Source organism: Protomyctophum parallelum (assembly GCF_964188405.1).
Source record: "Protomyctophum parallelum genome assembly, chromosome: 17".
Taxonomy (NCBI): Eukaryota; Metazoa; Chordata; class Actinopteri; order Myctophiformes; family Myctophidae; genus Protomyctophum; species Protomyctophum parallelum.
The window spans coordinates 29368549-29394670 of NC_139719.1; the positions used below are offsets into that span (position 1 = coordinate 29368549).

Consider the following 26122-nt stretch of genomic DNA (forward strand, 5'->3'; position numbering starts at 1 on the left):
GCACCCGACTATCTTTTGTTCTGTTCCAATTGGAGCGATTAAGGTGGAGAACCAAGATATTAGGCAGGTTTTGAAATAACCACTGCTGGTCCGATTTCAGATGTCCGCACTCACACCTGTAGTCCACTTCCGTCTCCTTTAGGTATACATCGAGACATCTCTCCACGGATTCTCCAGGCATCACAGTCAACGATAGGTTGGTGAATTCCTGTTGCGTAGAGGACAGCGTGCGACATCCTTTACAGGTCCGGGTGTTGCACATCATAAAGGACAGGTGAGCCTGGACAGGACAGGTGTAAGTCAGTGTTGCTGCCTTCAGAGTGGGGTACAGAGACCCCAGCTGTTCCAGCACACAGATGAGGAACTCGTGGGCATCCTTTTGCTTGTCGTCCCGAAATGTCCAATACTTTTTCTCATTTGAGATTATCCTCTTGAAGGTCTTCAGGGTCCGTATTTTACTGTGCACATCACTGTAGAAACGTGACATGTCAATGTTCACCAAAAGAATAAGTATGTCAGCCTCAGCGATTGTACTTACAACCTGATACTGACAACGAAGCTCATCCCTAAATTTTGTCAAAGTCAGGAGGCTCTGCAGGATAGAGTTCATATAGCACATTTGCCCCACGTTGTATAACCCAAGGTTGTCAAGCTCTTCTGCACGCAGGGAGTGAATGGCTGGGACTGAGGGCTGGGTGGTCTCAACCAAACTATCCAAGGAGGAGCTATTGTTACGGTTAGCCACAGCCTGTGCACCTCCTAAAACACCCCCACGAGGAGTATTATTTTCGTTCAGATTTCTTCCTCCCTTCTCTTCAGGAGGTAAGGAGGACGCACTGATGTTGTTTGCCTCAGCAAAAAGTGCAGCAAGTACAGTTGCCATTTTTTTCCGTTTGTGGCGCTTGAAGATTAGGAATGTGCGACACTGTAGATGAGTCTTCTTGGTCCTGTGTAAACTTCTGCTGCTCCCAGCGGATGTTGGCACTTTGGCGGCCGGGAGTTTCATTTGCTCACCACCTGTTATACACAGCGATGTAATATGAGCCTTGTCTGTTGTCGTCATGTATGACTATCTGTTCCACCTATCATACACAGTATTGTAATATGGGTCACATCATGGCCAAGTGACTCACAGTGACTCACAGGTGACTCACAGATGATTCATGAATGATTTCAGTATTGTGACATAAGGCATGTCCATATTTAGGCATTATCCAACTGTGACATCAGGAATAAATTGTTTGGGGCTTTTTCTGCCTTTAATGATAGACTGACAGGAAATGGGGAGAGAGAGATGGGGAGTGAAGGCATATCCATAGTCTGGATTTTCGGTGGTGAGGTGACCACCGCTCCGGTGGTGAGCTGACCACCGGAGCTGAAATAACGTTGAGCGGTGGTGAGTAAAAACAGAGAGAAGGGCTGGAGCTGTGGCGGTGGTTTGCTCTTCACCGCGGCTCGTGACGTCATGTTGTAGTTCGGTGGTCACCTAACCACCGAAAATCCAGACTATGTATGAGCCTTCAGACTCAGCGGGATCAGGAGTCGAACCCGCAACACGTGTCAGACAGCATTAGCAGCATAGGTGGGATGGAGAAGACTGAATATCCCCACCCACCCATTTCAATGAAAGTTGCTCACTCAGCCAACTTCGCTGCTGGGCTCCGTTTGCCTTGTCCGTCTTGCAGGTTCATCCAGTCTTGGTCCGTACATATGTGACCCTATGCTCTGAATGGGGCATACGGAGATGCCCTATTCATAGTGTGGGATGTCACTAGGCAACAGGCCGCCAGGTGAGCATTATAGCCCGGAGAACCAGTGGGGAAGTTGCGATATTATGGGGGCAGAAAACAGCCTGGTCACGTGGTTCATGTACTAGCGCGAGCCCATAGACTCCAATGCATTCCGTAAACTTCCGGTTATACCCATGCTCAATAGAAGTCTATGTAGAAGAGCCGCCATTGGACTGGCCCCATGAAGTGAACAGAGTTTGCGTAACTCTGTCTTACTCTATGGCTCTGGGCTCACCCAGAGCCATAGAGTAAGACAGAGTTAGGGAAAGAAATCTACCTACCTTGTCAATCCTACATGATCCTCCTCTGGAAAGACGATCGATGACGAACCTAAAAAGGGAAAGAACTTTAAACATGAAAGGGAAAGAAAGATTTCAGTTAGTATTTCATTGCATTGCTGGCACCGTTTAACCACGGGCACCGCTCTGATTGATTGAAGTATTTATTAACAGATTGGAGAATTACAGTACATTTCAAGCACAACTCAATACAAAACTGTTAACTGTGGATGACACCATAAAGCATTACACTTGTTTACAATAGGGTCCACCATGTTCAATTCATCATAACATTTAGAGACGTACAACTATACACTTCTATATAGCCAAAAACAGGAAATCATCATAGAGGAGGTAAAAAGGGAAAGAAATCACACCCGTGTGAAGTGAGGGGCACTAATATATTAAAGTCTAACTCATGTTGATTAGGTGATGTAATGGTGATGTAAAACAAACAGTGCCAACACAAACATTACACGCCATTAACAATAAAGAGACAATATGACGTAATGAGTTACATTATGACATAATTTTCCCTTCATTCATTGTCAATGGTGTTTACAAAACAAACATTGAACTAAAGACAAACATTAAACCTGTTTATAGGAGGTCATTCCAGGCCCCTATGCCCGGAGAGAAAGATGTCCGACGTCCGTGAGCATCTCGTAAAAAAGTGAAGATAATTGACTAAATAAACGCTTTGTGCCAGAACTTTCACATGGATATGAAACTAGAGGACCATATTTCACTCCATGTCCTTGGAATTATTTAATGGGTGAGTACAAACATTTAGCATTTATCACATTAAGGCCGCGCATTTTACGTCCGAACAGAAATTAAGCAGGGTGTTCTATGGCTCTGTATGTGAAATACTGTACATACTGTATGAAACAACAAGAGCCTTCTAGCCTTCTAGGGCTAGGTCGACGACAGAGTAGGCCTACAGCATCTTGCAATGGGTCTGGTCCACAAGATTCGATACACCACCAAGATACTAGCCTCGGTCCCAGGCTTACTTATCTGCGAAAAGAAAAGCCTGGTCACAACCTAAGGCAGAGAAGCTATCGGCGGTTGTATCCTCCGGAACAGCCGTCGAATGTATTTCCCCCGGATACGATATTTTCCCGACCAATCACAACACTTGTTTCATTCGCGGAGAATGTAAACTGATTTGTAAAGCATCAACGATTTCACTTCCGCTAAAATCCTGCAACTTCCGCTGATAGTCTTTTCAGCTTAGGTCTTGCCCAGGGTGCCAAGATACCCATGTACCTGTCTAGATACTTCCTTAATGTTAACGAAGTCCACACCCACAACACCATAGGGAGTGCAACAAACCATGTACAACCCAGGTTCGGCACAAACAAGGGACTAAATTATTTTCGCTCCTATGCCACCAAAATGTGGAACGCCCTACCAACAGTCATTAAGACATGCAAATCCCTTGACTCCTTCAAAACTGCTCTCAAAGGGCACCTACGGACGGCTGCAATTCGAAACTGGCCCCAATAAAATCGTAATCTCCCCCCCCCCCCCCCCCCCCCTTTTTCCCCTCACTGTATCTTTTCCCTTTTTTTGACTATATAGAAGTTACCCGGAGAGGCGGGTGACAGCCAGAATGTAGACAGCACCCCGGGAGCGGTATGGGTTAGCTCCCCAGCCTGCATCCTCCGTGAGGAGGAAGCCCAAAAACCTTCGATGAGGCCTTTAGGAGGGCCATTCGAGCCGCAAGTGGAGTCTGCAGTACTACCGTTGCCCAGCGGTGGAGCCTGCAGTACCATTGCGGCTCAAGAATCCACCACTCCTGAATTAAGTGTCTGGTGATGGAAGTCTGGTGCAACGCACAGGTTCCTCGCTATACTCCTGGTGAGAGCAGGAGTGGACCTGGTGAGACGTAGGAGGGGCCCGGACAGGAGGCAACCCACAGAGCCTAGTCCCTCCACATACCAGAATTGTACCTCTCAGTCCCGGCATAGTAGTTCCGAAGTGGTTCCAACGGATTGTTGTCTTTCCCTAGTGGTTCTGATCGAGGGTAGCTACTGGGACGTAAGTCGGGACTTGATCACCCCGGCTGGGTCACCTGAGTGAGGGGTATGATGTTCGAGAGACCCAAAACCCAGATGACCTTGGATACATCACTGAGGATACGTCCCAGTTGCATCCAGGCGATGTATTTTCGTTCTGAAGTGTCTATTTGTACGTCTGTTTTCATTAATTGAACAAGGTACCCTCTTGTAAACAAGTGTATAAATGCTTAATTGGGTCGTCCACTCACAGTTAACAGTCTTTGTATTGAGTTTGTGCTTGAAATGTACCGTAATTCTGCAAACTGTTAATAAATATTTCAATCAATCAATCAAATAATTTTGAGTTCCAATGTAAACAAAAGGCCTGTTAACAAACAGGATTTGCTAGTCTACACATTTCTGTTAACAAAAGGCCTTTTTTACATAGTATGCGTGCGCATATCCATTCCACCCCCGGATATTGCGTCCCTTTCTTGGTCTTCTTTCGGAAAAACATGGCAGCTGTTGACATCGACATGCCGATGGAAACAGAAGCCCTCATCCACGATGAAGAAAATCTCGAACGGTAAATATATTTCCACACATCATTAAAGTGCATTTGAATGTATAAGATGTCCAGATCAAGAGTTTTCGGATGTGACACACTAACCCAGTTCTCCGGTGGGGCCTACTTGATGCTTCTTAAGCCAACGAGCACGCCGCGCATACATTGGTGACCTATCGAATTATGCGACGCCAGAGATGGCAGATTTGTCCTTTTTTATTGCAGAAACGGGGAGAAAATGTCAGTTGTCCTGCAAAAAAGTTGCCACGGAAACACAAACATTTTTATTTCCATAAAAGACACAATCCTTACTGTTTGTGTTGAAGATGAGTCTGTGCTCTTGATTGTTTTGCAATTTGGAGCGAATTAGCCGAAATGTAACTGGAGCGTTGAAGTCATAGAGTTAGATTAGTCACCAATTTCGATGTAACGCATGCTATTGAAGCCTTAACCAGCCGGCAAATTAAACGTGTATTTGATTAAAACTAAGTCACAATGTGTATAGTCATTTAGCCTATAACTGAGTTTAATCATAATTGGTATAGCTTCAATTGCTGTTAAGTATGGTAGGCTATTATTCAGAAAACGATAGCGTAGACGCTGTTTAACTTAATATAGTGTTTGTTTACGTGGTTTTAGTTAATTATTTTAACCAGTCATACACGAATAATACATATAATTCTGTTGGTTGTTTGGTAGGCTATTAAGAGTAATTAAGTGTTTATCATGGTGAGAGTTGCTCAAGGACAGAGTAGAGAAACAAACTAAAGATATCGGCTGTCCACATTCTAGAAGGTTCTACTACTCGTTAGATGCATGATCACGGTTATTTAGCATTGACACAAGTTTCATCTGTCATGATCAATGCCTCAAGTTATAAAGTCGAATGATATAGCTATTATTCCTGTACATTTTATTTTCCTTTTTTTTATTCAAATGATCTTTTTTTCATTTATTTTTAATTGGGGACTTGTTTATAGCATACTAATATGATATTTATTTAATAGTAATATGTATGCCTATTGTCTACATACATTTTTGTATTGATTGATATCGTCAGGTAGGCTACATAGATTTTGGTAATATAGCTTAGTAAGAGTAATGCACCAAGCCAAATACATGTATGTCAATTTACCTAAGAAACAGATTAGGATTTTGATTACATCACGTTTTACATGTTTTACTGCATTACAGTTAAATAGAATGTTTTTTACTTATTAGACTGGTCTAGCTGAGTGAAATGAATAATGAATTTGCGAATGCAAATATATATCACCCAGCCCTATTGGAAATTGGTAACACATTTGAGTGCATTGCCACAAGCATGAAAAGACCACTAATAACTAAACAATGGGTTGGCTGATGGACAAGATCAATATATGCTCTAACCTTTTACATTTGCAACATAGCCACGCTATGATGTCTGTCTTGTATGTCAGGGGTGAGGGAGTTCCAGGGGGTACCTAACTCAATTAGAGATAGTTAGGAACCAAATGGACCCTTATGGGTCTGTAACTCAGAGTTAAATTAACAGTGGTTTTACAATATAAATTGGGGTACCAGAGATAGAAATGCCATTAAATGGCAATGTCTGTAGACTAATGCATGTCAAACTGGGGGTTTTAAACAAGTTAAACGGGTTGAGAATCACCGCTAGAACCGTCAAAATCTTATGTTATGGGGGTCCCTGGCATATATATTTCAAATGGTGTAATTGGTGTCAATTTCCTTGACATGAAAAAGTTTGGGAACCCCTGTTGTATGTGACCCCTTTTATTCCATTATCTTTTACTTTATTATTTTACACCTTAATCTTAACTTTTTTGCATTGTGGTTTATTGTTGTGGCTACCTTGATTTATTCATGAGCATATGTATTTGTCATTTTTATTTAAATCTCTACTAGATCTTTCAAACATCAACCTGCTACATTTAGCCGCCTGGTTTTCAAATGCAGTTGTGAGAGAGTGAAAGCAGTGAAGTCACCATTGTAACATGAATTATTTTTACACCATATTTTTGCACAAGATCATAGATTCAAGATCAAAGATTAAGCCTGATTGAGCATAAATCCGCATTAGAAATGCCTTCGAAGGTCTACTCTTTCCTGTTTCCACTGTACTGTATCATAATGCAGAAGACCAAAGATTAGACCTTAAATGTAGTATATTTCTATTGTTTGTTTTTCCTCAAGTTAGCCACTTAAATTGTAAAAATGGCTGATTTACAACCTCATGTATAGACAGATTCCGTACCGGTTTCATGGTCGCAGCCTACGTATTTCCTGTAGGCGGACTCGACGTAGCTGCGGGGGTAAAACCCTCACCAGGCGCACCTCTTCCACTACAGTGAACGGCAGAGTGACTGATGTTAGTTTGCCTCAAACTTTACTCCTTTACCTGCTTTTTTACTAACACTAACATTACAAAGATGCCCAGAACATCGAGATGAACCTGTGTAGTTTATGGCTGCTCCAACAGTAGTGGCAACATAACAAATAAAATAAAACGGAATGTCTAATATCCACCGCGATGGCTGAGACCAGAGCCATTGAGTAATGGTTGAGACAAAGCAGTGAAGAATCCTGCAAGATACATAATTTCAGTCTTACCCAATACCCAATCTTTCTGTTTTATGAACACAAGGCTGCTGTATTTTATACCTCATACTAAGCATTTAAAGTATGAGGTATAAAGTACAGCAGCCTTGTGTTAATAAAACAGAAATATTTGGTATTGGGTAAGACTGGCGTTATGTATCTTTCACTGCTTTGTCTCAACCATTGCTCAATGGCTCTGGTCTCCGCCACCGCGGTGGATATTAGACATTCCGTTTTTATTTTATTTTTATGTTGCCACTACTGTTGGAGCAGCCATAAACTACACAGGTTCATCTCGATGTTCTGGTCATCTTTGTAATGTTAGTGTTAGTAAAAAAGCAGGTAAAGGAGTAAAGTTTGAGGCAAACTAACATCAGTCACTCTGCCGTTCACTGTAGTGGAAGAGGTGCGCCTGGTGAGGGTTTTACCCCCGCAGCTACGTCGAGTCCGCCTACAGGAAATACGTAGGCTGCGACCATGAGACCCGCTACGGAATCGGTCTATATGATTTACAACCTCACAATGCAATGTGAGCTTGTACATCTGCTATTTTTGCCTAATGTTCACACATCGGTATCGCAGTATCACTATGTTGCCAAAACATATTTCTTTCAGACAATTTCATCATGACACACAAGATGAATCATAGTTATTGTGTGTTTCATCCATGTCATAGGCTAGCATCCTTTATCATTTGCAAGTGATTGCTTTTTCATGACTCATGGACTGCTGCTCTAGTTGATTAAGGTATTAGGCTTTCCTTGAGTGTTTTCAGTTGCTGTCTTTGTAGATGGTTGTGAAATGACCATGGTTCTGGAATACAGGATCAAAATAGTAGCAGTATCATGAATCTTAATACTGATTGTGATTACTAGAATAGCATCTTCAGTTCTTCACAATAAATGAGTTGGCAATCACATGTTCATCTGGTATCAACATGGGATTCAATAAACATAGTAATGGTGAATGATACCACTGATTGGAAAGAGGACTTCAATAAGGAAGCTACAGAAAGTTGTGTCATAGTCCACAGTACTGTGCTATTGTAGTAAGGAAGGTCATTGTGAGTTCTTGCTTGATGAGCCTGCAGCAGGTGATTCACACAGCGCTATTCTTAGCTTTATAGTTCCCTACTCTCCTTTCCCTGTTCCAGGTGAAACATATTCCTGCTCCAGAGGCATGTTCGGTGTAGACGCAGTATAGATCTGATATACCCAAAATGTAATTCCCACATGAACAGTTAACTTCACTATGAGTCTATGACGGCCACAGCCCTCATCACAAATGTCAGCACAACACAAGTGGCTATGGCCGAATTTAGGCTAAGAGTGTTTTTCGTGCAAAACATATGCTTGGAGTAGATTCAGAAGCATGAAAACCCTCTATTTTGACATGTCACATGCTACTTAAAGTATAATGAAATTTGGACAATTTTGCCTTTATATTGGTCGTCTATGGTTTGGTATACAAAAATAGCCATAACCTTTTTTTCGGGCAGAGCAGACCTGTCATTCTGTGGACCTTAATGACCAAGTGAATAGAACAAACACAAATAAAAAGTACGTCATGACATCACAGGTTCATCTCTATTCCTTGAGCTTTTGGGCCTGTGACTCCCAGGCTATTGTGACTGGCTGGTATCCTCCACAGTTGGCCTGTGGATGGTGTACAAACTGTACACGGCCACCACCATTATGCGTGACGTTCCCAGCTGTGATAATTTTATTGACTAAGACTACGTATTTTTATATTTAGTCGACTAAGACTAGACTAAATTTCAGAAGAGTAAGTAGGACTAAAGGCCTATTCATAGTCTGGATTTTCGGTGGTGAGGTGACCACCGCTCCGGTGGTGAGCTGACCACCGGAGCTGAAATAACGTTGAGCGGTGGTGAGTAAAAACAGAGAAGGGCTGGAGCGGTGGCAGTGGCGGTGGTTTGCTTGTGACGTCATGTTGTAATTCGGTGGTCACCGAACCACCGAAAATCCAGTCTATGTATGAGCCTTAAGACTAAATGGTGTTATTCAAAAGACTAAGGCCTCATACACACGTATCAAACACCATCCAATGGGAGTCACATGGTTTGACCAAACATTTTTGTTTGATGGGGGAGGTGTGTATGAGGCCTTACTAAATAAAAAAAATTGCTGCCACTTCTTGACATCTAATTGGAGTTTAATCAGCAGGAGTGACCACGCTATTCCTCCCAGTTCTGCTTCCCACTGAACAGGCACCCTTGCCAGCCTGTAGCTGTTGCTAGTGCTGCACAGTGAGCACAATCACTTGCCGGCTTCTCACCCGCGGCTGCAATAGAAAAGTGTATACTGTAGATGGGCCATATTCTTTGTGTACAGCCATCTACCTTGCTGGCAAACCCAATAGTGGTTTAATGTATATCGAGGAATCATGGAGGACTCTTTGATTATATCCCCTTCTTCTGTGTTTGACGCAACTGTTCTACTTTTCTACTGCTACTATATGGCATTTCTATGTCATTAAAGGGTAAGACACTTTTTGAGAGGTTTGGGTTGTTTTCTTAACCTTATTATGGGCAAACTAGTCTATTCAATGAGTCGCTCATTGACTTCCATTGTAACGGGGAAACAGCTCTCAAAGTCACTCTTTTAGCACATAAACCAACCCAAGAAAATAAATAAATAAATAAAAGCTGGTTCTGACAGTTTATGACATCAGGAAAACTCATGCGGTTTTATTTTTAATAAAAAAAATCATTTTTGTCTTGTTTTGACTTAATTTGTGTAGAAAGAAGATCCGGTAGGTATGCCTACGCCGATCGAATCACTGCTGTTCGAGTTGAGTAAAAAACGCCAGGCAAATACAAGTAGTAGCAATAATAATGAATGAAATAGTGTAGGATAATATAATTAATGAAATAGTGTAAGATAATATAATATGGTATAACAATGTTGTCGGATAATAATAATATATGTGTGAGAATATTACAATTTACAATTTAGGCATTTAGCAGATGCTCTTAATCCAGAGCGATTTACATTAAGCAAGAACAAAAAAGCATGGGAATACATCACATAAAAACATTTATCATGAAACATGCGTAAGCTAAGAAAGTAACAGTGGAATATCTATATAATGAAACTATACATATATACTACTATGCTGTACATATGTACTATGACGTGCTATGACTACATACAATGCAATTATAGTGCTGTTTACATAACATGCTATAAGTCTGTATCAAATGCTATCTAAGTCTACAGAAATGCTATCTAAGGGGGTGGGGTAAGTGCTATGGGCCATGATGGAGTCTGAAAAGGTGGGTTTTCAGACTACGGCGGAAGATTGGGAGTGATGCTGCAGTTCTGACTACAATGGGAAGTGCATTCCACAGTTTTGGAGCCAGAAGGGAGAAGAGTTTGGGACGTGTGGAGCGTTGTCCCGGCGTTTTTAGTGAGGGTACTTCCAGCTTCCCTGCGTTGGCTGATCTGAGTGTGCGGGAGGGTTTGTAGGGTTCGATCATTTTGTATTCTGTGCGGGCAGCGACCAAGAGCCAGTGGAGGGAGCGGAGCAGGGGGGAGACATGTGAGAATTTTGGCTGGTTGAAGACCAAGCGAGCTGCGGCATTTTGGATCAGCTGGAGAGGCTTAAGTGCACATGCTGGTAGGCCAGTAAGGAGGGAGTTACAATAGTCGAGTTTTGACAAGACTGTTGTCTGGATTAGGAGCTGGGATGATTCCTGGGTGAGGAACAGTCTAATTCGTCGTATGTTATAGAGTGTGAACCTACAGGATCGAGTGACAGCTGTGACAGCTGACAGCTGACTGTCCAGGACAACACCAAGATTCCTGGCTGTTGGGACAGACGTTACCAGGGCGTTGTCTACGGAAATAGTTAGCTCCCGCATAGGGCAGGACTTAGCTGGGAAGAAGAGAAGCTCAGTCTTGTCTGGGTTCAGTTTGAGGTCGTTGGAGGACATCCACTGTGAGATGTCAGCCAGGCATGCGGTGATGCGCTCTTCCACCTGAGTGGCAGAGGGGGGGAAGGATAGAAACAGTTGTGTGTCATCGGCGTAGCAGCGATAGGATATATTGTGAGCAGAGATGATAGTGCCAAGGGATTTAGTGTACAGTGAGAAAAGGAGGGGACCAAGTACAGATCCCTGTGGGACCCCAGTTTGGAGGGTTCGGGGGGATGATAACAGACCTTTCCAGGAAACCTGGTAGGTCCGGTCGGTGAGGTAGGAGGAGAACCACTTTAGTGCCGTTCCACCGATGCCTAGATCCGATAGGGTGTCTAGGAGCAGCTGGTGGTTCACTGTGTCAAATGCACCCTTGCATATTAGGATATAGTGTAGTGGTGTAATAATATGATAGCAGTCCATGGTCGTGCACTGTGAGGGGCCGGGTCCACGGTCACACTTTGGTGGGCTCCGTGGAGGGGCCTGGTCCACGTCTGGTCCAGGTCATGCTCTGTGAGGAGGCCGGGTCCACAGTCACACTTCTGGTGGGCTCCATGAAGAGGCCTGGTCCACGGTCACACTCTGCAATCAGTTGGGGGTTCTGACATATAGGTTCTTATGCGAGGCTGCAGCTGGGTGCATCTCAAACGGCGTGGAGACTTGTTTACAAACGAAACCTCGCAAGATGTCCCCGCGAGAGTTGGGAACGCCGTAGTACTGCTTCAGTATATCTCCAACCAAAATAATAACTTTATAAATCTATCTTAAAACTAAAGACGAAAATACGCATTTCCTGGCAGGTATAAGCTCTTAGATTGACATTGGTCATTTATTGTCTGTTCTGCGTTGTGACAGCTTCACCCTGCCTTGGACTGATTTTCTGTCTCGTCTTTTTCTCCCCAGGGAAGCCGAAGGCTTCAAAGAACAAGGAAATGCGTTTTACGTCAAGAAGGATTACTCTGAAGCCTTCAACTACTACACAAAGGCCATAGGTGAGAGTCCCACTCAATACCGTTCTCCACAGTCACAGGGAGCTGAACTGTTACGCTTGCCATGATGAGCCAATGCAGTTGTCATTGATTGCATATGTACAGTACATGGCAACCATAGGGCTGAACAATGTGTCACAATATGGGTTTCTAAACTTTCTACATCAGATCGAATAATTACAATTTATTCAATTATCAGACACTGTTATCCAGAGAAACTTATAAACAATCAGGTACAATCAGGTAAAGTAAGGTCAGCTTAAGAGATATTCACAGTGCAAGGTCAGCTTAAGAGACAAGAACAGAACAAGGTTTAGTGGTCAAGGAATTGGAACACAATATACTCGAGTGTCCATATTTTGACATGGGTGAAAAGGTAAAAGAAAATGTCATTACAATTTAACACAGTGAGAGCTTATAGATCAGCTATCTTTTTAATGATTTGTGTACAATAAGAAGACATCAAGCCTGCCATCTAGAATCTTGCACAGCTGCGGCACGCTCACGTCCAACGCCACACGGTCGTGGTGGTGTTTTTCCGTGCCACGCATATGTGTTGGAGTGCGATCAGTGTGTGTGTGTGTCATTGGCCACTGACCGTGTGTTTTCCGGTCTAGGTAGGTTGTGTGTTCTTGTTTTGTTTCTCTGTGAATGTCGTGTCTGCTGCTCAGTGTTGTTGTTTCTCTGTGAATGTCGTGTCTGCTGCTCCATGTTGTTGTTTCTCTGTGAATGTCGTGTGTCCGCTGTCCCTGTATACTATATTCAGGGACCAGCTCATCACGGAGCTGGGTTGAAAACACAGATGTAGGGACGCTGACGTATCGCAGCCGCGGAGCACGGGCGTAAACGGGGCATCCGCAGCCTGTGTCAAGGTCTAAGACTTGCCCAACTGAACATGCACGTCCGCACAAAGTGTGTGTGCTCACAACTTGTTACCGTCTCAAATGTATAGATACTTATATTTGTATAGATACCTAATTTGTCTCCATTGAGTAAACAACATACCTAGGCTAGCAGCTATCTAAATAACATGAATAGCAGCTATTTAAATAGTCAAAGATAGGGATGTCTGTAACGGATAATTTCCCAGCCAGTTAGCCGACAGGATTAACCGGGTCATTAACGGATATTGGTTGATATATATTTATTTTTAATAGGCTACCCCAAATGTAATAATATGCATGTATAGGCTACATAATTAAAGTTGGTAGACGAATGGTATACATTTATTTATGCTCCTTTTTTTTAAAGACAAACAAAAAAGCAACATTTAGCCATATAAATAAATTGTTGTAGGCTTAATCATCAATAAACAACGCATCGCATCTGCATGCATGCATCTGTGCGTCTACAGTACAGAGGTCCGCCGGTTCTAGTCAAAACATAAATATGTCCAGTCCAGATCTGAGCAATCTATACCTATAAAGCCACTGGATGCATGGGCTAAGCCTTTTTTATTATTATTAAGGAAGATCAGCATGCATGTCTGTTTGTTGACTTTTCACTGACGAGAAAACCCTCAAACATCGATAGCACATGTCTAACTTGATAGCCGTAAGCCGTGCCAGTGTGGGGAGACGGATAGGAGGAGGAGGAGGAAGTGGCGGCGGCTGTAAACGTTCTCCCTCCAGGCCAAATGGCCAATAATGGATTTAATAATGCCAAGTAGGTCTCTGCATTGATACGGTCGACATGTGTTAATCTCGTCTCGCTGTCACTCGCTTAAGTTTTGACTACCGCAAAGCTACCGTTGTAACCAACTAGCCATTGAAGTACAACAGAGAACTTTTGGACATTGATGGGGCAGAAAACAGCGCCCGAGTGCTGTTCATGCAGCCTGGAGTGTGACAAGCTGGGCGGCGCAAATAAGAGCAATTTTAGTCATGTGTGCAACATGACAACTGTTTTAAAGTATTGTGCAGTGACAACTACAGTCTCTGTAATGTTTATGTTGTACTATTACTAAAAACGATCTAAAATAAAAGGGATTTAAGAACACGCATTTATTATTATGCAAATTAACCATCAAGCTGATAAGCATACTCGGATATTTCTTAACGGTCGGCTACCCCCCGACATCCCTAGTCAAAGATATACACTGTGCTTGTTCACAATGAGTGTCAAAGCCAACCAACAAAATAATTGTAGAAATGGTCTGCAGAGCACTGAAGAGAATGACAATGGTAAATGGTGCATTTATATAGCAAGCGCTTTACATAGATTGTGCTTTACATTCACCCATTCACACACACATTCATACACTTATGGCGGATGAAACCATGCATGGCATCAACCTGCACATCGAGAGCAATTAGGGGTTCAGCGTCTTGCTCAAGGACAATTTGACACTAACTCTGGAGGAGTGCGGGATCGAACTGGAAACCTCACGTTCCCATCTGGCCTCCCTACCGGCCACTCTACCCCTGAGCCACTACTGCCCTATGGACACAAAGGATTTGCAAACAGCAAATCAGTACTAGACCTCATTATTACACCATCCAGGCAAAATATCAATGTTATTTTTGGACCATATCATCACTTGTTTCGTTAGTATTAATGAGAATTAGATTATATTCTTATTATCTCTGTTTGACTCATAGCTTTGCCATCTATAGAGCATCAAGACATGTTATGTTAACATCAGTGACTGTTCTCTTGTGTGACTTTTATTCTTCTTCTTCTTATGTCTAAAGATGCCTCTCCCAAAAACGCTAGTTACTATAGCAACCGAGCGGCCACTCTGATGATGCTGTGTCGCTTCCGGGAGGCCCTGGAGGACTCGCAGCAGGCAGTGCGTCTAGACGATTGCTTCATGAAGGTCAGTGGGGTCACGCAATCGCATATCATTCAGTGTGAGGTTTCCTGGCTTATTTTTTAAGCTCCTGTAAATAGAAAGTTTCAATGTTACGCTAAGCTTTATTACTACTACTGCCACTGAATTAGTTTGGAGCACTGGGCTGTACGTTTACTGTTTAATAAGAAACTGCTAAACCGGTCAGGTAGACTCCAGTCAGAGAAAACGTAACACTTCTAGTCTAAATGAGCATATTTACCATATTGTTCTCTCTGCTATGAAGAGTCAAGTCTATTATGATGATCACCATTTGGTGAAAATTGCATGTTGGTGAATGTCATGCTCTGGTGGGTGTGAGTGAAGCATAGCTGACCAGTGCTCCACTTAATTTGACCCTTAGTCTGGATATTTCACAACAATACATTGATTGAAGAAAGAATGCCTCATGTGCTGGGTGAGCAAATCAATGCAAGTAAATGAGAGGAGAAATCCGGTGACGTCTCTATTAATATATACTTATTGCGAACGCAGTGAGCCACTTACTATGACAGCAAGGGCTGAATGTCTGTGTGTGTGTGTGTCTGTGTGTCTGTGTGTCTGTGTGTCTGTCCCGCTGTTACACCACCCGCCCGCCACCAGAGGGCGCAGCTGTAGCACACACACACACACACACAGGGCGCAGCTGTAGCACACACACACACACACACACACAGGGCGCAGCTGTAGCACACACACACACACACACACACACACACACACAACCACACACACACGAGCTGCGTTCGCTTCCCGCGTTTGCGCGTCTTACTTGTATATATACTATAAGACTATAATGTGTTTCCTTCCTACACAGGGCCACCTGCGGGAGGGCAAGTGTCACCTATCTCTTGGTAACGCCATGGCAGCTAGTCGCTGTTTTCAGAAGGTTCTGGAGCTAGAGCCCAGCAACGGCCAAGCACAGCAGGAGGTGACTTGCCAACCACCAACTACACATTCCGCATTTTTATTTTAACGGTTTTATAAAAACCTGGTGTTCCTGGTGTGAATCACATTAAAACAGTTCTTCCGTGTTTTGTTATTTCAGCACAAGAACGCAGCAGCGATGTTGGAGTACGAACGCATGGCAGATTTTGGCTTTGAGAAACGCGATTTCAGAAAGGTATGTTTTTAAAGGGGAACTAGACTACATTCAGCCATTAGATGTTCACTTTTACAACACTGCTCTGCTTTTTTGTAACTTTTTCTTTTAAACTTTTTTTGTTTTTAGTAAAAAGAAATGACCAAATAATGAATGAACAGAAATCAAACAAATACAGGAAAACAAAAAGAAAGACGACAAAAGAAACTCAAACTTTTTTAAATTAAGAGTAAGGCAAGGCAGGAAAGAGCAGGAGACATGATGACTCACAATATAAAGCAGATATATTACCATAATCACAGGCCCGGCTGTGGACGTTTTTAGCCGAAGGAGTGTTTCTCGTGCAAAACTAATGCTTGCAATGAATTCAGATTCATGAAAACCCCCTAGTTTAACCCGTCACATGCTACTTACAACTACAAAACTAAGAAATACATTGCATGGATGCACCTGGGACGTATCCTCAGTGATGTATCCTGAGGTCAACAGGGTTTTCGGGTCTACCAACATCATACCCCTCACTCAGGCGACCCAGCCCGGGTGATCAAGTCCCGACTTACGTCCCAGTAGCTACCCTCGATCAGTCCCACTAGGGAAAAACCAGGGCCACACAATCCGTTGGAACTACTCCAGAACTACTAGGCTCTGTGGGTTGTCTCCTGTCTGGGCCCCTCCTACGTCTCACCAGGTCCACTCCTGCTCTCACCAGGCCCAGGACCTGTACGTTGCACCAGAGTCCCAGCACCAGACACTTCATTCAGGAGTGGTGGGCAATGGTGCTGCGGCTCTGCTTGCTGCTTGACACATTAATGATTATTAATGAATTTATTAGTGAATTAAAAACGCACCCGGGCGCAGTACCCCCCACGGGGCAAATATCTCACAACGGGTAAGGGCTAGTTATGAAAATTGCCCAATATATGCAAGTTAGCATCCGGCAGTTTCTAAATGCTGGGGACCCATACTCAACATTTCTAGCATAAAACTTTAGGGTACTTAACATGGGCTCTCTATGGGCTGCCAAGTAGACTAAACAGCAACATACACGTTAGGATTTAGAAGACATTTGTGGAATGGGCCTCAGGTCTTAATGTGTTCATATTTGTGTTCCAGGTGGTGTACTGTATGGACAGAGCCCTGGCTTTGGCGGCTGCCTGCCAACGCTTCAAGATCCTCAAGGCTGAGTGCCTGGCCCTGCTGGGACGCTACCCAGAAGCCCAGTCTGTGGCCAGGTAGCCCCCTTTCATTTGACTTCATCAGAAAGAAACATAAAACAATGTTTACAAATTATGCTACTACTGTAAATGTACTGTATATTGGGAACTATACCTATTCTCTCTGGCTATTTTCAGTTCAGCAAAGATATGTGTTGTAGAGGGGGGGGGGGGGGAGAGTAGATCAAGTATAAAACCCTGGGGGATCCAGGTCAAAGTTTTATTTATTATGCCTTCTTTCCCAGTGATATTCTGCGCATGGATTCAACCAATGCAGACGCACTGTACGTGCGCGGCCTGTGTCTGTACTATGAGGACTGTATCGACAAGGCTGTGCAGTTCTTCGTGCAGGCCCTGCGCATGGCCCCCGACCACGAAAAGGCCAGACTAGCATGCAGGGTAAGTCTGTCATCTCATCTGCCATCTCGTCACCCAATCTCTCGGCCTCGATGAACGAAGCCTAATGTATACTTTATGTTAGTGCCCTACATTCTGACTAGGTTTACTTTGTGTTCCCCAAACCAGAATGCCAAAGCCTTGAAAGCCAAGAAGGAAGAAGGCAACCAGGCATTCAAGGACTGCAACTACGACTCCGCTCATCAGCTGTACACAGAGGCCCTGACGATAGACCCCAACAACATCAAGACCAATGCCAAGCTCTACTGCAACAGAGCCACTGCTGGAGCCAAGGTCAATATAGGGAATGGATTTTCTTGTATTATTACTTGACTCGGATGACAAGGGGTATGGAATGCAGTGTTGCATAAGTCTTTCTAAAGAACATTACAAGGATATCGACTAGATTATATCTGGACATAATTCACAGAAGGAACATTACCCATATATGAGACCCATCAATGTCACTTGCAAATAGGGCCACTGTCATGTAGATACAGTACATGACACAATGCACGTTACCATGCAGTGGTTCTCAGCCTGTCGGTCCTGTAATGGACCAAGCACACAGTTCATGACCTAGTGCGCTCTCAGTTAACAGAGTTCAGATGCATCTAGGAAAATCTGCAGGAAAACTTCTAAAGTTTGTAAAGTAAAGAAAATAACCTGATAACCTGTAACATGGGGACTTTTTTGTGAGCTAAACACCAGTATACCTGACGAAGGCCCCTGTTTTCCGCTCTGTTGTCAATCAATTATTTTGGGAGCTTTTAAAACGGTGTGCGGATTTCCTTTCTGTTTAAATGAACTTGATTTTCTACCACATGCACTGCGTTTTTACAAATGAGCTGTGTTCATGCAATTTACCTGACTCGTAACTGATAACGATGCTTTACCTCTGCTGCTAACTCCAACTGACCTGTAATGTCAACTTGTCTCCTCAGCTGAAGAAACTGGAGCAGGCCATTGAAGACTGCACCAGTGCCATCAAGCTGGATGAGACGTATATCAAGGCGTACATGAGACGAGCCCAGTGGTACGGTTCCCTCTGTCTCTGTGTTTCTTTGAAGGGTGTTTGAATACTTTATTAGTCAGAAAGGTAAACTGCACGAGGTAGTTTGTATGTGTGTGTGTGGAGTGACACTCTGTGTTTTCTTGCAGTTACATGGACATGGAGCAGTATGAGGAAGCAGTGCGAGACTATGAGAAAGTCTACCAGACGGAAAAGACCAAAGGTAACACTGTCATTCACGTAGATTAGAAGACAGCCTTTTGACTGACCAAATGTCTATTTGATATACCTCCTCCACAACTTTGCTTTTCTTTTGACATTTTATCTCAAGTTTGTCTATTTACTAAAATACCTTTCGGAATAACAGGTTAACAACTTTTACCTGCCGTCTCTATTTTGGCATTATAGGCATTCCAAAGGTCAAAAATATCTCACACTGTCATGACTTTTAAAATAAGGTATTAATTTGTGAAAAACACAAGGTTTCTGCCTGACACTGACGATACTATGTTCAATATATCATCTTTCTCCCCACATCCACCTTGATATGTTTAATTTATCCTATTTGCCTCTTTGTATCCGTCTAGAACACAAGCATCTACTGAAGCACGCCCAGCTGGAACTGAAGAAGAGCAAGAGGAAAGATTACTACAAGGTGTTGGGAATAGGCAAAACTGCCACCGATGATGAAATTAAGAAAGCGTACCGCAAACGGGCCCTCATGCACCACCCAGGTATACACGCGCGCGCACACACCACCAATCAATCAAACTTTGTTTATATAGCACATTAACCCATTCAGACCTGACATCGAAATGGAGTAAAAAAAAGTCTTCTGAAAGAATATATATTTTTCACGATTTTTCAAAAATAGCAGACCTACAAGCTCGTAGTGCGCCACTCGGTGGCGCACTATGAGCTTGTAGATCTGCTATTTAGCGAAGTTAAAACGCCAAAAGGGGACCCCGTTCAGAATGGGTTAAAAACAACCGTAGTTGACAAATTAAAAAAAACTAACAAGGCTATACAAGCAAACAAAATGGAAACGGAGCAATACACACAAGTAAGCAAAGCAATATGTATATTCATTTCAATTATAATTTCTGTGTAAATTATCAGATGGCAATTTATTGCCATTTTTCTCCAGTGTCCGTCTAATAACTGGTTGGTGTGTTGCAGACCGCCACAGTTCCGCCACTCCGGAGGTGCAGAAGGACGAGGAGAAGAAATTCAAGGAGGTGGGTGAGGCCTTCACCATCCTCTCCGACCCCAAGAAGAAGATGCGTTATGACAACGGACATGACCTGGAGGATGACTGTGGCTATGGAGGAGGAGGTGAGGGCTTTGTCTTTCTACAATAAATCGATCCCCCACGAATTCCTGCCCAAACGAGGAGGTTTCAGTGCAAATGCATGGAAGGTGCCGGGTGCACACTCGGGACCACTTGGCAGATGTTGTGGTAGTGTGAATGCTGTGTACCGTTCCCGGGAGCGGATCACCACCCTCCGCATGGAGGTGGTCTCGAGACTGGTTGAAGTTTACTCAGATACAGATCGCTGCAATGTGAAAGCATTGAATACAGTGTATACAGTGTACAACAAAGTACGCGGGTGCGAAAGAATCAAAGCCACTGTGAATCATGACCAATGGGGACCAGGCAATCTTATTCGTTTGAATCAAACGGACTCCGTCTGAATCTGCCCTTAAAGTTGACGGTATTTCACACTAGTACAGGAGTCTTTTTTTGTTTTTTTTAATCGGCTGTCATAGCTTTGTGGATTTCACACTAAATGATTGATCTCCGACTAGGGATCACACACTGCAAGAGTACCAAGAGGCGATCCAGACCCCATGCATACATCGGCTACATTTGTTTTTTATTCCAATTCATTTTGGCGTCTCATGTAGGTGCAGCCAGGATCCCGTGATACATGCACGAGACCGACACAGGACATCTCTCTCTCTCTCACGCACACAGGAATACACAGGGCGAAATAGAGCGAGACAGTAGTCGGGACACTAAATCTTGATTTTCATTAATTAAAGTCTCTGCGTCTCTCTCCATATACACATGCATGTGGTCCAAATGTTTGTGCTGCAGAGTAGATTCCGACGTTTTATCAACATTATTCAAGTGAGATGCATTTATTTGTTTTATAGACTATTTTACAGCAATATTAGGCCAATAGCTACCAATATGTATGGCACCTGGATTTAGGGGCTTCAGTGGCTCAGGTGTAGAGTGGCTGGATGGTAACCGTAAGGTTGCCAGTTCGAACCCGGGCTCCCCCAGAGTTGGTGTCTTAAGTGTCCCTGAGCAAGACACTGAACCCCTAATTGCTCCTGATGTGCTGATTGGTGCCTTGCATGGTTTCTGCTGCCATTGGTGTATGAATGTGTGAATGGGTGAATGTAATGCACAATCTATGCCTTGAATAAAGGCACTATAAATGCACCATTTATGCACCGTTTACTGTGAGCATGGCTGCCCTGTGCTCTCATTGGCTGTAATATGGACCTTCCCAGGGTGCCGTCGCAACCCCGTTCATACTGTATGATGTCCAGTTTGCGAGACCATAGATATTATAAAAAATAAATGCCTCACTGGCCGAGTGGCCGTTGAAGTTCATTGGAGCGACGTGTATCCGAATGAAGGCGGTGCAGTGCTGAAGGCTTTTTTCTTTTTAAACAAATCAGTCAGTCATGACAATACATTACAATACAAGACAAACACAAACAACAAAGTTATTAATACAACAATACAACATCAGAGCCAGGGGGATTAGATTACTAACAGAAAACATTAAAGAGTGAACACAAAGCAACAGTTCTCCGCAGCTTTCTTATTTAGAAGTGCTGCATTTGCTGAAGGCACGCTGCGTCGCTGCCCAAGTGACGTCACTCATGTGACTCCATGTCTCTCTCTGTCACTCAAGTGACTACTGGCCAATCACAGCGTGTCTTTTCCGGGACTTATGTTACGCACGTGGAAGCTGCTCATTGAAGGCAAATGCTTTGCAAGGAATCTCTGGAAAATTGTGCCTTTAATGGTGACATGTGCCTCAGAGGCGTCTACGTATATATGTCTTATGGGCGAGACAGCCAAATATCAAACCTGATAGATATTCAGAAACGCCCAGGAAGGCATCTGCGAGTGCTTTTATTGCCACTGGATCTTCTCGCAGAGCCTTTCTTACACAGCAAGCAAAACCTCTGAGTTCAAAGCCCGATCTTGTGTCAGATCGGGGGTTTTGTCGGAGAGCGCCAAAAAGACTCCCTGAGCAAATTTCGTACAGTGTGTAGGCGATATTACCTTGCCTTATAATCGGAACTAAATCACCAACGGTAATGCATCCATGGGAAGTAACGATGAATGTAGTGAAAAAGATGTTGGCACTGTGATGCATGTGGTCCTGGCTAGGTTGTGTGTTCATCAAGTATTTTACAGCAGTACTCTGGAGGCAATCAGATTCAAGCATTGGAGCTATCCATTTTAGAATTTCCAATGGCACCTGCTTTCTAATGATTGAATTCCTATTATTGCAATTCATATGAATTGGCTGTTGCCAGGTGACATACTGTACGGTAGGACGTAGAGTTATGTCAGGGACACACGTTTTATATGACGGACATATTTCTATTGTACTTTAGCCTGGGTTTCTTCTACACGCTCACAACGTGTCGCCTTGTGCCGTGTTGTTACTTGTGACATTGTATATCTGCTATTTTGGTGAAACTTGCTTCATAGTACAGTCCCCTGTTTGTGCATTCTGTCAAAAGAAATTGTTAATTTTATGCTGACATTCTGCTTGTGAATAAATGCTTTTTGTTTGATATTTCTCTTTCTCTCTCTCTCTCTCTTTCTCTCCAGATTTCGATGCCAACAACATCTTCAGAGCGTTCTTTGGAGGCCAAGGGGGGGGTGGTGGAGGATATAACTTTGAATCCAATCAACAAAGTATGTAGACTAGAGTTTTGCTTTGAAACACTAAAAGACTATTCAAATGTGATGAAACAGAGTGCATGTTATTGACCGTACGTTATTCGTTGAATTTTTGTCTTCAAGACGCAGGTCCTGGAAACTTCTTTTTCCAGTTTGGCTAAAGAGGAGCGTCATACGGCTGTGATGGAGCCTTGAAGTGGACTACATTAATTTGGACCCCTCTCCCTCCCAATTTCCTCTCCCAGTGTCCTTTGGACACCTCCCCTTGCATACTTGATATACTTTAAAGCAATGGTTCTCAAACTTTTTAATTTGAAGGACCTGTAAAGGTCACTTTGGTTGTAGTTGCACACTCAGATTTACACACCTGTAAGGTTCTATTTGGAGTGCCCTCAAACTCTCAAGGGTCCCTGGACCGCGCATCGAGAACCACTGATTTAAAGAAACCCTCCTGAAGTCTTTAGTTATTGCACTCGCTCTTAAATTCACTCTTCAAGTTTATACTAACCGGAATCGTGCAGGGAATTTTGCGTTTTTTGTATTTGAACTTAACACTTTTCGATAACAAATCAGCTAAAATGCCCAGACCGATTTGGACAAGCTAATCGCACAAGCTTCATGGTGCGAATTGTCGACTACTCTTAATTGCCAAAACACAAATTTGTCTCATACTGAAATAAATTTTAGCATAGGATAAATTACTTAGGAATACACTGGTGGAGTGTAAATCTGCATAGATGTTTAGATTTAGGAGCAGTACCGTAGATTGTATTTTTTTGTTAAGGTAACCCTTGCAACGATCGACTGAAGAGCCAGTATCGACATCTCGGCAGAACAGTGTGCGTCCCTATTCTGGGGAGAACATTTGGCAAAAATAGCAGATCTACAAGCTTGCTTATAGATCTGCTATCTTTAACAAAGAGGTTTAGTGTAGAGGAGGAAAACGGAGTGTATCTAGTATAGAGCCCTGAGGGACCCCAGTCAATGAAGTATATAGACTTTAAGTGGTTAATTCAGATCAAGTTTTGGAGGTAAATGTTCAAACGGACCTCAGGGCAGCAATTGAGGATGATGTGTCCGTGTCAAATGCAGCCTGTGTGTGTGTGCGAGTGTGTGTGTGTGTGTGTGTGTGTGTGCGCTCGCGCATGTGCGCGCGTGTGTATGTTTATGTGTGTGTGTCCAGGTTTTATTCGCTCTCCTGCAGACCGCAGGGTCAAACGGCACGTTTTTCCTCTGGTCTCCAACCAGACGTTGTAAAATTTACTGGAATGTAAAGGGTGATTTATACTTGGTTGAGTCTTGGTGTCGAGCACAGGAAATTGCCGATCGGCTGTTTTAGTTTTCAGTATGCAACATGGTGCACAACCAAGTATAAATCAGGCATAACGTGTTTTCATTCATGTTTGTAACCTCTATTTCTCTTCAGTCTCCCTTAAGCCTATTATTATTTATTGTATATTCAAACTGTATGTAATGTATGCATCCCAGTGCCAGTGTGGACGGTCTTCCCACAAGGAGCTTGTATTTTTACGCAGATTAGTTGTAAAAACAAACAAAACAAAAACCTTTCACCCCAGCCCTCTTCTTTCTGAGTTTCATTGACTGTACAGTATGTATACAGTGTGTACATTTCTTTGTCGTTGAACTGGGCCAAACATCAAGCAAGTCAATGTCTCTTAACATTCACAGATTTTTAACACGAATCTTGTTGTACTGTGAGGAGGAAAATCGCTGTTGGCCTATTCATCAAACCGGCGTGTTTAAGATTAGGCTGACTGATTTTCCAGTGCGTTTGACACGTAGAACGATTTGTGAAGTTTTGTCAGATTTTCACACAGTCCACACAGTAGGGTTCATGTTTAAAATCAGAAGTTGCCCTTTAAGCCATTTGAAGGTGTACTCTGAGCACTGACCATTGTATCCCCTTTGTCACTGACACAAGTTCTGTTCAAACAGGACTCATTAATTGGATGTCCAGAAATTTGAAATGGATTTGCAGAGATCTGCCATTTGCGAATGAGCCTCAGAAAACAGTGGCCATGGGGTAATTAATTACATGAGGTCTTCAGTGACATAGGGTCATGTGTGGATAAGGCTATTATCCATTGTTATATTAAGTGGTGCCTTGCCTGACTGCTAATGTCGCTCATGTTTTGAGGAAATATCTTATGGCTAGGCTTTTATTTAACCATTATTCTTAAAATGTAGAGCCAACCCCGCTAATAAATTGAACATCGCCAAGCATGTTTTTGTGCTCTGTTTAAAAGAAAACAGTTTATTTGTCATTTCATTTTGCAATTAAATGCTTTTAGCAGTCCAAATTGGAGGTTTTTGCACCTGCTATGAGTGCTATCCATTAGAAGACTTAATACATTTAGAATTATGGGCAGTGACATCCACTTAAACTCAAATTATACTGGCACGATGGTGTAACTTACCGAAAATAACCTGCTGTTGTGAATGTAAGACTGGAACATGCTGTGGCCCATAGCAACTAGACTATATTTCAGGCTTTTGGGGTTTCATGTCCTTTGTTATTCTGACTCTGACAGCATCCATGATGCATTGTAAATGTGTTGTACATTGATGCGTTGTTAGCTTGAAGATCTGTTCTTTTTGGCAAGTGTCACTGTCGTGCAATGGAGTATAAATTGGGCACTTCCCATGCATGTGTAGGCAGAGTAGGCCTTCTCCTCACCCATTCAACCTGTGAAGAACCAAGGGATAAGAAAAATGGACATTGTAATAGTCCTGTCATAGTCATTGACCTGTGTACATATGTCAGTGTAGACACGACCTGCAATGTTTTGTAATTGGAAAATAAAGGTTTGTCTTTTACGATTGTCTATTTTTCCCCCCGTTATATCTACTAAATGTATTCTTCTGTTCTCAAACAGGTTGTCATTTTTAAATGCTCAGTTATTTTTGTACACATAAATTGTGGTCATATGATGATTTACCTATTAGTAAAGACGGCAACATATATTTTTAAATGCTGGGAATGAAGGGAAAGTGGAAAAACAGTATCTACTACGTTATATGGCATTGTCATAAACATGTTCTATCAATTTCGTAAGTCGTGTTTTGAACAGCTAAATATGTTCCCCCAACATTTAGAAAACATCCAGTAAATGTTTTGTGATGTCAACTCAGTGACCATGGCCACCCTGGTAAAATCACAATCTCTTAAGGCCTGACTCACGGTCACAACAGATTGATGTATAGCTGATGCAAGCTCGCAATGCATTTCCAATGGGTGTCACATGGTTTGACACAATATTTTTGTTGTATGAGGGGGAGGGGGGCAGTCAATACACAGCCTTTGGCTTCACTCACACCTTTCGATCTAGCATACAACATTGATGCATGCTAGATGTATGAGACTTGAGGTCCAATCCCAATTGCCTCCCTCAAGCCCTGAGCCCTGAACCCTCATTGACTTTAGTGACGTCAGCTGAG

At 43.0% G+C, this 26122-nt stretch overlaps 1 protein-coding gene across 1 annotated transcript; it reads left to right on the forward strand.

Moving 5' to 3' along the window:
• Positions 1–4561: 4561 nt before the first annotated feature.
• On the forward strand, positions 4562–25501 carry LOC310874971 (dnaJ homolog subfamily C member 7-like). Its single transcript, XM_083787950.1, has 14 exons — positions 4562–4660; positions 12081–12169; positions 14860–14984; positions 15814–15927; positions 16045–16119; positions 17212–17330; positions 17558–17711; positions 17838–18002; positions 18653–18744; positions 18870–18943; positions 19308–19454; positions 19900–20055; positions 22592–22678; positions 22787–25501. Exons 1-14 carry the CDS (start codon positions 4590–4592, stop codon positions 22822–22824), a joined length of 1506 nt encoding a protein of 501 aa, XP_083644076.1. The 5' UTR covers positions 4562–4589; the 3' UTR covers positions 22825–25501.
• Positions 25502–26122: the final 621 nt, after the last annotated feature.

Coding starts and splice junctions, on each gene's coding strand:
- LOC310874971 (XM_083787950.1), top strand. CDS start 4,590: ATGGCAGCTGTTGACATCGACATGCCGATGGAAACAGAAGCCCTCATC. Junction 17,712..17,837: donor AGGCCAGACTAGCATGCAGG/GTAAGTCTGTCA, acceptor TCCCCAAACCAG/AATGCCAAAGCCTTGAAAGC. Junction 19,455..19,899: donor GGCCCTCATGCACCACCCAG/GTATACACGCGC, acceptor GGTGTGTTGCAG/ACCGCCACAGTTCCGCCACT.